General features: G+C 42.1%; 1 protein-coding gene across 13 annotated transcripts in view; it reads left to right on the top strand.

Moving 5' to 3' along the window:
* The window catches only part of FOXP2 (forkhead box P2), a 256,701-nt gene that overhangs the window by 90,654 nt on the left and 149,502 nt on the right, over positions 1-16,545 (top strand). For 11 of the 13 annotated variants that reach the window (XM_066634055.1, XM_066634051.1, XM_066634054.1 and 8 more), the window contains one exon: positions 3,239-3,328. The exons of the other annotated variants lie outside the window; for them this stretch is intronic. In XM_066634055.1, the coding sequence (XP_066490152.1) occupies positions 3,239-3,328 (90 nt within the window). The remainder of the gene's footprint in view (positions 1-3,238; positions 3,329-16,545) is intronic. 13 annotated transcript variants of the gene reach the window in all.

Here is a 16,545-nt window from a genome sequence, read left to right as displayed (position 1 = left end):
ACATTCATCCATACTTTTGTCCATGCTCTGGTCCCTAATCAGTAAAAATTGCAAGGTATTGCTGTAATCTTGTACTCAGTCTCCCTAAATGGGCATGTATTGAAGGTGACTGGGAGTCCAATCCTAACTCCCACCTTTGAAGATGATGTAGATGTGCTGATGGAACATGTGCTACATCCAGTGGTGGGGAAGTGACCAGAAGGCCACCCAGTGGTAAGTAAAGAACTTTTTAGTTACCTCTGGGTAGGGCTCCTGGCCACCTAGTCCACCTTCTGGGACTAATACACCAGCTATTTTGAAATAGCAGCGGGGACAAAACATGAAAGAGACAAAACATGAAAGATGGCCACTGAAACAAAACAGTTTTGCCTAAACACGAACAACAAAGAGGCCAAAAGCACTTCTCTTGAAAGACTACTCCATTTTATGGGCACCTGTTCCTCACTGCCGTCTGCCATGGATTCATAGGCAGAATGACCAAAGGATGGACCCTTGCCCAGGTCCCAGGCTATTTAGGGGTTTAAAGGTCAAAGTCATCAACTGAATACAAGATGGAGAACAAATTGGCAGTTAATTGAGTTTGTAAGGATTATGTAAAAATACCATCCTTCCTACTGACTCCATATTCCTACTGAGTTGAGGTTCCTACATTCTGAGTTGAAATTTCTGGTCTGACTTCAATGGCAGTCCCACTGAGATTAAATTCAACTGTAGTCACTCTTGGAAGTGACTAGAGCATGAATGACCATCAGTTGGGATTTAGAATTGCTTGTGTGCCCTTGCTAACCCTGCTCCCTTCATAAACTAAAATTTGAAAACCTGAAATGGATTTTAAATTGGGAGAAGCTGGTTAGTATTAAGGTTACTATCACTGCAATTGTAACCTAGTAATAATGTATGTTGCTGTATAACATAGTAACCATGGTTAATGCCAACAGGAAAAGGGAAATTAGTGCTGGGAGGAGCAAGCAAAAGATAGTATGTATCCCTAATACAGGCTCCTGATATGCTCGCTGTGGATTACGTTATGTTTGTCCTGAACCAGTAAAATGCAATAGGTAGAGAGAAAATGGGAGAAAATAGTTTTATTTTCCCCCCCACAGATTTTGGTGTTTTCCAGAAGTAAGAAGTGCAAAAAGTCCTGTTATGTGTCTATATTCAAAATTTTCATTATAATTATAAATTATAATTGCTTTAAAAAACTTAGGTGGTATAGTGTCAGCAGACGCATCCATAGTCATTGCCCATGCAGCCCCCCATTAACAAATAAATAAGATATGAGAGAACCCAATTATCAAACTGGGAGAGCTTAATTTATAATGGGGGCCAGATAAATTGCTTCTGGGGGCTGCATTTGGCCCATGGTCTTTATGTCTGACACCCCTGATCTAGGACCTGATCTCTGACTAATGGCTTTAACTTTTCTCTCTCTCTCTTTCCCATCAGTTTTTCCAAATGGGGCTGTTTATGAGTACAACTTTTTTGTGATTTATTTAAAAAGTGTGACATTAAAAACAATGACATTGCTATCGGGGGGATCATAGCAGATTGTCGTGCCTTAAAAAGTGGGTCGAGGTGCTAAAAAGTTTGAGAACCGCTCTTGAAAAGAAAACTGTCAGTTTCCTTGTTGACAATGTTATGACTTCATAATACTCCCCACCATAGGAAGTTGCCCGTAACTGGGACAGAAAGGCAGGATATAAATGCTGTAAATAAATAAATAAATAAATAGTTGCTTGAGAACCTGAGTGGTTTGTTACGGATGTGTTTTTGCCTGTACTGGAAGTACGTTCCTCAGACTTGAACCAGTGTCTTTTCTGGGCAGACAAATCTGTGTTCTTAGGAGCTGGTGAACAAAGTAAACACGCAGTTTGTTTACTTTGGTTGGCTGTGTCTGCCTGCCTTCTCAGAGAACTTGCATGGAACCAGACTGTAGCAGCCCCCTTTCCGCCTTTTCATAATTGATCAGGGGATGACTGCTTTCCCTGAGGGTTAAGACGTGGCAACGTTTTCTGTTTGCTCAGCATCTCAATGCAGTAGTTCAAACATTGTTCACACCACCTGGTAGTGTAATGCCATATGCATATCTTGTCAAAGCAACTGTTGTCATGGATACTGGAAACTACCTTAAAAACCAGCTCATTTGGGTCTCATCAGAACTGTACCTTTTTTATCAGTTTGGTGTTGATTTTTTTAGGAAAAATGCAGATCAAATAATAATTCCTTGTATTGCCGCTAGCCTTCTGAGAATGCCACTTACACTGCAGAAACTATTGAAAGTATTTTCAGATCACTAAGTTGCAATTCACTGAATGCATTGCAAAAGGCAACAGTGAAATTAAGTAGTGAGAATGTTTTTTGTTAGTTTTTGATAGTCTTGTTTTCTTATTCAGGAAAAACGTCATTATTGACTTTCCGTATTGTTTCCACTATACAGACCACATTTTGAAGTTAACTCTTTTTATTCCTAGTAATTGGCATCTCTCTCTTAAAAAAAAATTTATTGTGCTCAGTTTTATTTTGCTTAATACAAATGAAAAGATTTTTTTTTAATGCTATATTTTGATTGCAATGCTGTCTCCCACAGAAGCTAATCTGATTGGCTAAGTGGTGATTTCTTTGTTCTTAGAGTTTACTAGGAATGCAAATGAAAGCCACTTAATTTTATTTGGCATTAAAACTCCACTTTATTTTGTCAAATGAGAGGCTTCCCCTTGAATTGTAAGTACAAAAAAAAGTGTTTTTAATCTTCAATGAATATCCTTATTAATGCACTTTCAAGATAATCTGATGTTGATTTGTCAAATTTAATTACAGCTTCCGGTAACACTTGAAGTCTACTGCTTTTACTTAAAAATTGTAATAGGAAAATGCAAATTGAATGATGATTTACAAGGGTGTGAGCATTTTAGCTGAACACTTAAAGACAAGTTCCTTGTGGAGATGAGGCTATTGATGCGGTTTATGATTTTTCCTCTTCAAGCACTTTATACAAATTAATGCTATGTCCTTGAGGATTTGTTGCACATATATACTTTTTCACAAAATGTAGGAGACATACTTTCTGTGGATTTTTCTGGATACTTTTTAAAAAGAATATGTGGTCTCAAGTTTTCAAACTGCATAGGAGGAGATCAAATTTTGCTTGAAACCTAACATTTGGTAAGTTGCAAGCAATGACATTTTGATTCAAAATTCAAATATTCAAAAATTATTTTCATATTGTCTTTACTTTCAGGCACTGCAGGCAGCAAGACAGCTGCTTTTACAGCAACAGACAAGTGGGCTGAAGTCTCCTAAGAGCAGTGATAAACAGAGACCACTGCAGGTTGGTATAACATCTTTACGTTAGAAACCTCATTTTTAAGGAAGGGCACCCAAGCACACCTAAATATATGTATGACTACCTTGATGCCTTCTTATATGTGTATGTTTTGACAAAAGGCTTGTGTACCGACACTGTGGTTTAGTAAGGAACATGGTTGTACAAGAGGAATGAACCTTTTGTATTCAGTTGTAGTGACTTAAAAGGGTGCGCAGATATAAGCAGAACAAACTTGAATCCAGTAGTCGCAATACAAAGACCTCTTTCCATAAACAGCTAAAGAAGTTTGTGCACATTCTTCATTCTAAATGGATTATAAGCAAGTGACAATTTATTTTTTTCAAAAACTTGAAAGCTTTTAGAACAATAATCTGAATTTACAAAGAGCAGAGCCCCTCCTGCTTTGGAACAATGTATTTTATTGTATTGGTTGTGTGCCGAGAGGTTGTTTTTTACCTTTCATATTGTGGAAGGGTCTGAAAAGAAATCTTTAATGTGTGCTTAAGCTATTATTCATAATATTTAATAGAAGAGTATGTGCAGTTTTATACTTGTAAGATTGTGCTAATCCAAGCAAATAGATTTGGGTTTTTTTGTTACATGTTTTTAGATGGATCAGTACAAGAAATGAAGATGGTCACTGTTGACAAGAGCTTATGCTGACATGTTTTGGTGTGAAACAACTATTTGGTACTTCTTTGCTCAAAAAAATGGGTTTTTTTTTAGTGTACCTGAATATATTCCAGGAAAGAAGAATACTTTCCTTTATAATGCAATCCATGTTTTTCCTTCTCAAGTATACAGAAGATTGTTGATGTGATACCACAATTTCTAAATAGTCGTTTGAATGAGTTCTGGGTTTTATTTTCTTTAAACCAAAGATGGATTGAAATGTTCCAGCCTATAAAAGGGTGCTGCCAAAAATATCTTCTCTGGTGCACTGCTTCATGTGACACATGAAATGTTTGAAATCCACTCATCATGTGGCCTGTTCTAACCACACAGAGACCCTTTATGCTACAGACCAGAGCCCTGGGGGTTGTAAAGGGGGTAATTTGTACCCAGGTTCAGGAGCCAAAAGAAGGGACCCAGAACTTTCCTGGGATCTCACATTTTCCACTCTCACCTAGACCCACTGCCCGAGTGGGATGCTGAGGGTGCATGACAGGGACTGCTGCCTCAAGCCATAAGCACTAGGCCAAGGAATGCATACAGTGCATGACAATTCTTGTCAAATCTGGGAGGATACTGGCCTGCCACAGTAGCTCTTTGGCTTGTGGATCCACTAACCATGAAGGAGTGAACAGGAGCTCAGGGACACAGCTGTGAGGCTACAGCTGCTGCAGGCATGAGTTTTGGTCCACGCAGGATACTTTCCATTCTAGTGTGAGCCTAAATACTATAATAATTTTCTATATTTAAAGATTTTAGAGAGACTTCGGAGTGTATTTGGTTTTCCATATTATTGTATCTAGCTGCCAAATCCTTGCAGGGTAGTAGACCTGGGCTCCTAAGTAGGAAGCCAAGTAGACCTTGGCTCCTAATATTTTCTGAGTATTGCCAGCACCCCTTTGCCCTGTTTCATCCCTCCAGCCCCCATTCTGTCCACCTCTGTCACCACCCTCCCCTGCTTTGTTTCACCCCTCCCAATTTGGAAAGGGGCCCAAAACAAACTTCGTAACCCCCTGTTAAAATTCCTCTCTGAGGCCCTGCCAGAGACATTGAGGGCCCAATCCTATGGTCTGCACCACGCTTCCGCAGCATGGACCACAGTTGCAAACGTGCCATAAGGCACGTTTGCGGGGTTTACTGACGGGCTCCCGCCAGAGGTGGCTCAGCTCCAGCCGGCACTGAGCCACCGCCTGGTGGGTGCCAGCATTCCATAGCTCGGTGGTAACTGCGACCGCTGGGCTGCAGAACGGCAAATGGGGTGGGGATGGGGGTGTTCTGGGGAGGGGGGAGGCCAGCGTGACGTGGAAAGGGGGGCGTGCCAGAGGCGTGCCTGGGTGCGGGCGGGAGGAGGATCTGCGGAGCTCTGCTCCGCAGGATCCTAGGCGCTCGTGGAGGCTGCGTGCCTTACACGAGCACCTTTACTTTAGCAGTGCCCTTTGGGTTGCCCCATTGCCAAAGAGAGTTGCCAAAGAGAGCGGTGCCAAAGAGAGTTGCCCCATTGCGGGGCTGCTTCCCTTACCTGGGGGAAGGGGATGAACATCCCCTATTCCCGAGGTGCCTCCCACAGTAGCGCGGGAGGTGCTGGATTTGGCGGCAGCCCTCGTGGTGCTGCTGAGTGGGGGCACCCCGGACAGCTCAGGATTGGGCCGCCCGTTAGGATTGGGCTGTGAATTTTATCATGGGTTACACAGTTTCTTTTGTGCCCCTTCCCTTCTGCCTTCAAATATAAATTTGGCTCCTGAGCTCCCCTTTTTGACTGCCCAGATCCCTTTTTGAACCTTAGGCCCAGGTATGATGAACCGCTTACACCCTTTTCTCAGGGAGCCTGCTTTATATCAGTCCCTACACTTCAGGCAATATGATTAGGAACATAGGAAGCTACTTTTTACTGAGTAATTTGTCCATTTAGTCAGTATTGCTTACACTGGCTGGCACAATGTACGAGGGTTGCCCAGAAAGTAATGCACCACATTTTTTTTTTCTTCAACAATTATTTATTGAACACAATGAAACTTACACACAAGAAAGAATGATGTTTCTTCTACACTCCCTATTTTTCCACGTAATCTCCGTCCAGTTCTGTGGCCTTCCTCCAGTGGGACACAAGGGCATGTATGCCTTGTTGGTACCACTCCTTGTTCTGGTCACGAAGCCATTTCTGCACTGTGCAAATCACCTCTTCGTCATCCTCAAAATGTCTTCCGCGAATGGCATCCTTTAATGGCCCAAACAAGTGGAAGTCTGAGGGAGCTAGTTCAGGGCTGTAGGGTGGATGGGGTAACACAGTCCAAACCTGTTTAGTGATGTGTTCCGAAGTCCTCAAACTTGTGTGAGGCTGAGCGTTATCATGTTGAATCAAACATTCACCTGGGTTGTTATGGCGCCGAAGTCGCTGGAAGTGCTTCTTGAGTTTGGTTAATGTCTTCACATAAGCTTCAGAATTAATGGTGCTGCCTCTTGGCATCACATCATTGAGTATGACACCCTCACAGTCCCAAAACACAGTGATCATGACCTTACCGGCGGAAGCAGTTGCTTTGAATTTTTTCTTCTGTAGAGATTGAGGATGACGCCATTCCATCAACTGTCGTTTTGTTTCGGGCTCAAAATGGTGAACCCAGGTTTCATCACCTGTCACAATCCTGGACAAGAACGCTTCCCCCCTCATCTTCAAAATGTTTCAGCAACTCAGAAGAAATGTTTTTACTGAGAGATTTGTGGTCCACCGTAAGACAGCGCAGAACCCATCGTGCACACACTTTTGAGTAATCAAGAGCACGGATGATTGCATCCACACTTCCTTTGCTGATTGACAGCTTCAGCGCCAACTGCCTAGTCGTTATGCGTCGGTCCTCGCGAATGAGCACATCAGCAAGCTGCGTCTTGTCAGGTGTGACAGACGTGGATGGCCGCCCCAAACGCTGCAACTCTTGGAGCTCTGCCAAACCGCCTTCTAATGGCCTCACCCTCTGTGCCCAGTGACTAACAGTACTTCTGTCAACTGCAGATTCTCCATAAACTGTACACAAACGTTTGTGAATGTTCCCAACAGTTTCTTTCTCCGCAGTGAGAAATTCAATGACAACACGCTGCTTGTAACGTACATCACTTACGGACGCCATTTCGAAACACTGCTGCAGCTACGCTATCTGTCTGAAGAAACCAAAAATGTGTGTGCGCACTCCTGAAAATTCAAATAATGTATATCTAAAGTTTCGCATTCGTACCATTACTGTAGGCTGAGAAAAAAAATGTGGTGCATTACTTTCTGGGCGACCCTCGTAACTCTTCAGAGTTTCAAACTCGGGTCTTCCCCAGCCCTACATTGAGATGCCAGGGATTGAACCCGGGCCCTCCTGTATGTGCAAAGCATGTGCTCTTCCATTGCATTCCAACCTCATTCCCATGCTATGACTGCATTCCTGTGAGCATTTTATGATAGTTTGGGTATGGGGAACTTTCATGCAAGTAGACTGCAGGCTCAATCCTATCCAACTTTACAGCACTAATGCAGCTGTGCCAATGGGGTGTGTGCTGCATTCTGCAGTGGGGGGCAGTCATAGAGGCCTCTTCAAGGTAGGCAAGTGTTTGTTCTCTTACCTTGGGGCTCTATTGTGGCTGCATCAGCACTGGAAAGTTGGATAGGATTGGGCTCTAAATCACATGGAAAATGGTTTTCAAATGTTTACACCTGCAGCATAGAATGCTGCCCCACAGAAATTATTTTTAACAACTTTCCACTTTTGTCTATAGTGTATGAACAGGTCCAACCAGAGCATGACAAAGCGAATGGGAGAAGAAAATTACACAGGCCAACACACATTTTGCTTCCCTTAATGTTACACCAATTCCTGGGTATATTTGGGGTACTGATTCCAAAAATGGCATGTTTTGCCCTATCACATCTAGTTTTGGAGATATAGTATAGCCTAATTAGTGAATGGTTCTAGCAGCTTCCTCGTGAGGAAGCCTACACCATGGCTTCCTCACGAGGAAGCTGCTTGAACCATTCACTAAAGAAGCTATACTATATCTCCAAAACTAGACGTGATAGGGCAAAATGGATGCCATTTTTGAAATCCGCACCCCAAATTCATATCAAGCCACCATAAAGTTTGGGAAAAACTTTTCTGACCCTCAATTTTGTAGGCCTGTATTATTAGAGCAGAACAACAGGCATCCGCCATTGTCCACAGGGATAGATTCTTGCTGCTTCTGCGGAAACTGGGAACCACGGATATCAATGAACCTTATTCAATTCTGCCTGTCATGCTCATGACTCACCCCTTTGTTTGCAAACAATTTGCAGAACACAACTTTTTTCTTTTGCTTTGCTTGCTACAGAATGCAGAGAAAGTGCAAGTAGGTACTTAGAACACTAAACTTAAAGTAGGCAGACTAATGCTGCATGAGGCGACCCAGAGAACGCTAAGTGGTATCTAGAGTTCTTTGTCTGTGCTCTTCCTCTGCTGTCAACTTCCTGTTAATGTTCTCTGTCACCTCCAGTAGCATTAGTCCAACTGTTTTAAATCTAGTATTCTCCGTGTCTCCTTCCATTTTCTCAGCAGTCTGTAGCAAGTAAAACAAAAAAAGCTGCATTTTGCAAATCCTTTGCAAACAAAGAGGCAAATTATTTGCATGTGGTGAGGGGAGGGGAATTTGAACCGTGGATAAGTGAAACCACAGATATGGAATCTACGGACATGGGGGGATGCCTGTATTGTACTATTTACCAGAAATTTTTATAGTAAAGCAACACATAATTCATGTACTTAAAAAAAAAATGATATTAATTTGGAAATGAATCCAGAACAATTCTTCTGTCTCTTAACAATTAGTGGGTGGGGGGACCAGTCTAGGAACATAGCATGCAGCAAGGAAAGGTTAACTTTCCCTCAATGTCATTTTTGCACCAATTTCCCCCCCCCAAATCATGTTATGCTACAAACCAAATAGCCGCTTAGAGCTGTGTTCCTCAAACAGTGGTACAGGTACCACTAGTGGTATTTGAACTAGGGTCTGGTGGTACTTGTGGGACCTTGAACCCCTGCCATCCAGCAGTAGTGTGACACAATAAATAGCAGAAGGAGGCGTGACTAGGCTAGCAGAGCTCAAAAGTATGCTTTTCCACTCTTGAAAGCTCCTGTCCTGAGCTTCTTATTGGTGTTGGTCATGTCGCATGTAGCCTCCCAACCTAGAAGTAACTGGTGATGATGTCATCAACAGTTACTTCCACTGGTACTTTGAATAGATGAACCATGTGAAGTGGTGGAGGACCAACATTGAGAACCACTGGCTTAGAGGAAAGGCTGCTGGGGGAGAATTTTTTGTTCCTCTAACAGCAGGTTTAATTGTAGCAGTTTTACGCTACTTGGGAAGCACACAAGGCTTAGGGCCTTGTTGCTTGAGGGAGTGCAGAGAGCACTGAAGGGTTGAAAGTTAGAACTGGAGCAGCAAGGAGCAGGAGCAATGAATGAGACGGCAGGCATGAATTCAAATGCTAGATGCAGGGGGAGAGCTGGAACTGAAGAAGAAGCTCCCGCTTAGCCCTCAACAAGCCCTTTTTATTGAGTCTCAAACACATGAGGCAATACTGATAAAACTTCTAGTTACAGCTAGCTGGGACTGACTGACTCTAGCTAACCGCAATACACATTCCTAGATATGATAACTTCGTCATAACATCTTCAAGGCTAGCTCATCTTGTTTACTTGCACTGGGCTTCAGCCTTCGTAACTGGCCCACTCCGGTTTGCCTGAGTGGGGGGGCAGCAGATTTGCCTGCCTGCTGGTTGCCATGTTATGAAAGCCAAAACGTGCTTCTGCACTAATCACTACATTTAATGTCAAGTGCAATTGTCTTACATGTACCTCGTAGTTGCAGATCCCCCACCCCAAAAGGCATTTCAATTTGTGCAACTGTTCACTTTCCCACTCATTTGCGATTCCACTTATTCTTTTGCCTCCTTCTGGAACTAGTCACATGAGTCATTACACCCAAATCAGAGACGATACAATGAATAGGATAACGCCAGCATGCTTCATAGCCAGATTTGTTTGCCACCAAATGATGTCACCGAGGGGGTGAAGGAAGGCTCTATAAATACTTAACTGAACATTTTCACAAGGAATGCTGAAAAATTGCTGAACAGAGGAGGCATTTTGGGTGCTGCCAAAAACCATGAGTTGTTTTGGCTCATTTTCAGGGCAGCATAAGAACATTAAGAACAGCCACACTGGATCAGGCCATAGGCCCATCTAGTCCAGCTTCCTGTATCTCACAGCGGCCCACCAAATGCCCCAGAGAGCACACCAGATAACAAGAGACCTGCATCCTAGTGCCCTGCCTTGCATCTGGCATTTTGACGTAGCCCATTTCTTAAATCAGGAGGTTGCACCTACCCATTATGTAACCCATAATGGATTTTTCCTCCAGAAGCTTGTCCAATCCCCTTTTAAAGGCATCTAGGCTAGATGCCCTCACTACGTGCTGTGGCAAGGAGTTCCACAGACCAACTACACGCTAACATAAATATTTTCTTTAGTCTGTCCTAACTCTCCCAACACTCAATTTTAGTGGATGTCCCCTGGTTCTGGTGTTGTATGAGAGGGTAAAGAGCATCTCTCTATCCACTCTGTCCATCCCCTGCATAATTTTGTATGTCTCAAATTGCATATTGCAATGTGATCTGGTACTAGATAAGGGGTTGGTACAGAATAACAAGTGTTTTAGAGTCTTGGAGTTGGAAGTCAACCTATACTAAGTAACATGCCACGCTTGCACTGTACTCCAATGGATCCATGAACATGTAGATTCTCTGTTGCTGATTATCTTGGATCATTCACAGATCATTGTGTTGCTCTTTGGACCTCTGAAACTCTGTCCACTAGAGATGATAGCCTTGCTGTTAGAAGTGAGTAAAAGCTGCTGATTCTGCCAGTGTTTTATTGCAATACTCTGTAAAGTGTAACCTCTAAAATGGCACTTGCTTCAACTTCTCATTTATCCCTTGCACAAATAAGAGGTTAAAGTGAATTCAGAAGTTAACTCAGGGTAGTATGAACAGTATTCCTGTGGATGAGAGAAAGCAGAGACCTAACGGAAAAAGTGGAGAGGGAGTAGCCATTTTGCTGCAAATTGGTTTGCCTTGTTAATTGAGGAGTAGGAATTTGAAAATAATACAATGTGAAGGATTGCATTGTCTGATAACTATGGGAATATATCTGCAGGGCTTGTAAACAGCTATTCAAATTCACAAATGACACGTATGACAGGGTTTCTCCAAGAAAATTGAGTCAGTTTACTGAGTTGTTATCCTGAGGAAATGCAACTGGTAATTGTATGTTCAGGGCCTGATATGTTCCTGTCTGTCATATGGAAAATGTGATCTCAGTGTGTATGTTTGGGAGTGGAGATAGGGACTGTTTTGTCCAAAGCATTGCTTAACAATGTCAGCTTAGACTTTTTTTTTCCACTTACATATATCCCATAGTCTCACTACAGTTATTTTTATAGAGTGAATTGAAATTTCTTTTTATTTCATATTTGTATATCTAACACAATGTGAATTTTGATTTGAGCACAAAATATTTTGTACTCAGCAATTATCAACCACTGTGCTGCGGCACATTGGTGTGCCGTGAACAGTCCGCAGATGTGCTGTGGGAGTTTGGGGGAGGGTCACTTCTTAGTAGGGCTGGGGGGGATGTTAACCCCCAGCTGGCAGTGCATTGTGCTTTGTTAATTGTCAAAAACTGATGGTGTGCCTGGACCATTTTAGCGCCGTGTCAGTGTGCCATGAAATGACAGGTTAGAAACTGCTGCCATAAAGCATAGAAAGAGATTGTAGAGGAAGAATGAGGAATTTTTGCATTTCTGACATACACTGCCAATACAAAACCTTGTGGTTGTTCATTGTATACTTGGCATTTATAACTAATGTGCTGTAATATGCATTTGTGCAGATTCATGAGCCACAAAATAGTGGTCTTCTATTATTTTGTAATTCCTGGTTTAATGTTAACTTGTGCCCATGCTTCATTGAAATAACTGTTGATACAATTGTATATACAGTGAACCTTTAAAAGGCAATTATATCAAGATTGAGGCAATCCTAAGCAATTTTTTTCTGGAAATAAGTCTCATGAAAATCAGTGGAACTTACTCTGAAGTAAGCAGATTTAGGACAAAACTATGCTGAAATGAACTAGGGGACAACCACATAGCCCATCAAAATGTTATAATGTTTCATATTAGTATGTTTCTGATTTCCTCTGTTTTGGCACAATTGACTTATCTAGCAAATGGAGACAGGATGGAACTGCATTATAAATCTAATAAAAAAGCTAATAAAACTTTATACCTGGCTCACAGATCAGTAAAGCAAATGGGGAACATTAGGTAATGTTTACCATCACATCTCATGTGTGCACCACATTTTTATTTTAAAAGAGGAGCCAAATGTTTTATATAAAATGTGGTGTATATTCTGTTGCTGGTTCTGTTTTATGTGTATTTCATTATTGTGCAAGAGTATATATGGTGCATGAAGGACTTTTGATTATATTGGCAAGTTCACCAATTGAATGACCACGAGAGAGATGTTCAGCTATGTTAAGGCTGCAATCCTGTCCTCACTTACCTGAGAGTAAACCCCATTGCCTATAATGGGACTTTCTTCTAAGTAATGCATAGGCTTCAGCTCTAAAGCAGCTGTAGAGAGAGCATAACAAAGCAAGCAAGTCTTTTTTCTTTTTATGTGTGTGTGTGTGTGTGTGTGTGTGTGTGCGCGCTTTAAGCAACACCAAGAAATATCTGTATAGAAATTCTTGGCATCATATTTGTTCTTTTCATGTTTAGTCACAATTAAGCACCACTGAGCTAAATGACATAATTTAGGGCCAAATCCTGTCCAACCTTCCAGCACCAATGAAGCTGCAATGCAGCCCCGAGGTGAGAGAACAAATGTTTCCTTACCCTGAGGAGGCTTCTGTGACTGCCCCTCGACTGCAGGATGCAGCACACACCCTGGTGACATAGCTGCATCAGTGCTGGAAAGTTGTGTAGAATTGGGCCCTTATTTATGATGCTCATTAATGTCAATGGGACGGTTGTGACTAGGGCTGTGAAATCCTATGCACACTTAGCTGAGAGTAACAGCACAATCTTATGCATGTCTGTCATGAATATGTACAGTTTAGGCCTAGTAGCATTGCAAAGCCTGAACCATAGTAACCCAGTAACACAGAAGGGGCTTGCAAGGGGTTTGCAGTCCTAGCTGCAAGGAATTTACAACCCATGGAAGGTGATGATGTAGCACCTCAGCAGACAGAGAGGTGCCCTGAGTCTCCAGTGGGGAGGGGGAGAACTAGGAGGACTAGCATCCAGCCCCACTTCGAGAAGATTCTGATCCCAAGAGTTCTGATTGGGCAGTTTGAAATGGGTACAGAATCACCCCATCCTGTTGGCATGAGAAGTATAAGAACAGAGCCCAGGGGGGTGTCTTGGTCCCTTTACCTTTTGTCTTTGTCTTTTGGCATGGGTGCAACATCAAGCCCTGCCAGGACCATGTGGCCTCATAGGTAACTGGCCTGAGGATCTACCAAAGAAGCTGACCCAGGTGAGAGAGAATAATAGAGTTAGCCAGTTAGCTTTGTTGTTTTATGCTGATATGTTTCCTAGAAGTTTTTATGCCTCTAGCATTTGCTGCCTTTTGTAACTTTTGTAATCCTATGTACTTAATAAAGTAAAAATCCTTTTACCATGTTGGTTCATTGTCTGTTGGGGCAAAGTTTCAGAATCCTGCCTAGCCGTTCAGCAAGCTACCAAAAATCCTCATTGTGGACTAGTAACTTGAGGACTGAGACTTTAAGTAAAAAAGTGCTCAGTGCCTACAAGGGATATAGTAAGCCTAGAGGGTCTCAGTGTCCCTGGACTGAGGCACTGGCACATACAGGGTGGTGGCAGTTCTACCGAACAAGGGTCCTTGAGACTCTAGGGTTCAAGAACCAAGAACTCTGAGCACCCAAAACCCTGGGACAATGTCTACTCAGAAGTAAGTCCTGCTGTACTCAGTGGAGCTTACTCCCAGGAAAGTGTGTATAAGATTGCATCCTTAGTTTCATGGAACATAGTGGGACTTAGTTCTGAATAGACACATATAACTTTCTTAGGATAAAACCCATGCGGGGGCGGGGCGTTTGGGGGGATTAGCAGCAAAGAGAGCAGGCTGCCCGTGGAATGGTAAGCTCAATTTGTGCCTGGGACAGTTTTTATGAGGATTAACCATCTCTGGTTTGGAGACTGCTGATCTAGCTCATTGTTTTCAACACTGACTGGCAACACCTAATTGTACATTGCATAAAGAAATACCACCTCTCGTCTGTCTGGAATGTACTTCATTTTACTGGATGACCCAAAATTCTAAGTCCAAACTAAATGTGATATTAATTGTTTCATTGCCCCCTAATGTGCATGCTCCCCCAGGTGTGAGTACCATGGGAACCAGCTTGAATCAGGACTATGGCAAGAAGCTGGGAAATTTTGACTCTTCTCTTATGACAGTCCAAAACTGGATTGCGCCTCCTCCATGCATTCTATTTACACAAGAAAAAAGTTTTCATTAGAGATTTTTTTCCCCTTGTGTAAATTGCACACATAACATATGAGATCATAAGAAGAGTCCCGCTAGGCCCATCTAGTCCAGCTTCTTGTATCTCACAGTGGCCCACCGGATGCCTGAGGAAGCACACAGGACAACAAGAGACTTGCTTCCTGGTGCCATTCCCTTGCATCTGGTGCACACACAGAAGGGAGTCACACTCTGAATTTAGGCTTTAGCAAGGATGGGACTGAAGGAGTTATGCTTTGTGCTTTTAACACAATAAAAAGGAAACATACTAGGGCTATTGATGCAATTAGCATCATGTGTAACTTGGATTCAGGAGAGGAGGAAAAAGGTTTACCCCATCCTTTTTCTCTACAAAATGTCTAACTTTTTTAAACCTTTAGTATGTCATCCCTTAGTAAACCTTTTACTATCATAGGCGATTTGGAAGGATGTCCTAACTCCTTGAATCTTTCAGTTACCCTTGTCTGCAACTTTTTCTGTGCTGAACCATGGTTTCAGTGGAAATCTGTATCTACGGGGGTCCTGGAACATATCCCCCATGAATACTTGGGGCCTGCTGTACTTTCTTACACTGAACCTCCTTTGCCAATTTTTCCCCAGCTTGGGGAGTTTGATTCCAAGCTCTTTGGAGTCCACCTCGTTTTTTCCTGTATTGAATAATTTGCTATGATCTGCAAGTTGACACTGTAAGCACATAGATTTCCAAATCTTTCTAAACTCCCTCTGCCATACATTACATCCTGAAACAGGCTGAGTGACACAGCTATTTGGACTGTGAGTTATGTAAATCTTTCTGTGCTATCTATTTTAAAAATGAGTGATAATGCACCATAACGGTCTCTTTCTTATGTCTGGGTCATTGTCTCAACTTCTGATACTAATCTTTAGCAGTGGGAATTAATACAGTGGTGGTGAACTGGCAGGCTGTTAACTCTTGGCATCAGCAGATTTGTTGCCTGTCATGTTGGTACTTCTGCATTCTGCATTAAGAGTCATGTGTCAGGAAATTGTGGCTCTTGGAAGCAAAGGGTTAAGCTCAGTGTGTACCAAGCATGTTGTATAAATATCAAGCTGTATGGAATACGGGGTGGTTGAGATAGACTTTGTTTGTTTAGCATGAACACTTAATTGAAGTAATCGTTTTATAAAAGTTGGTGTTAGGAAAGTTAAATGTACCTATAGGTTTAATTACTTTATGTTTATTTTATTAGCCAGTAGGGAGAGGGAAATAAGTGGAAAATATGTATATAAAAAAATGCTTTGAAATTCACAACCGTCCTCTCATAAAGTCTCATAGTAAATAAGCTGAAAGAACAAAGAGATTGCAATCTCAGTTACAGAAGCTCCTGTTCCTACAAAATCATTGCATTTAACAACTGAAAACAAGATAAATGGAATAGACTAAAAGACAAATAATAAATTTAAATGGAAACGTATGAGTTTTTTGATGAGGATTTCAGAAAGTCTGTGTATATCGCAAAGTTTTGGTGTGAATGTATATTTACCAAGGCATCCACTGAGTGTCTGCCTGAATTTGACTGTAATTTTCAAGTTGAAGTTTTAGCAAGGATATAAATAGGGAAGGGGCAGCTAAATATTACTTGCAACTATGTAGGAACTTCCTCCTGGGTCAGTAATTCTGGGTTTAAAAAAATGGATTGGAAATTTCTCCAAAGCTAGAATTGGGTACAGTGCTGGTAATAACATTGTACCATGTTTTTCACAGTAATACTAAGAAAATTAAAGTAATATAACAAAAGGGGCTTCTTCTATTTGTAGTTGTATGCTGATTGAAGGTGGGTCTGACTCCACCGTAGAATCTCTGTGGGTTAAATTACCAGGCTTGTGCAGCGATGTAATACTGGGGGCGTGCTATCGTCCTCCAGACCAGAAATCGGATGGGGACCTTGAAATGAGG

The sequence above is a fragment of the Tiliqua scincoides genome, chromosome 7 (genome assembly GCF_035046505.1).
Source record: "Tiliqua scincoides isolate rTilSci1 chromosome 7, rTilSci1.hap2, whole genome shotgun sequence".
Classification (NCBI taxonomy): domain Eukaryota; kingdom Metazoa; phylum Chordata; class Lepidosauria; order Squamata; family Scincidae; genus Tiliqua; species Tiliqua scincoides.
The sequence above is the reverse complement of the archived record's forward strand: the minus strand, read 5'-3'. Positions and strand labels throughout refer to the sequence as shown.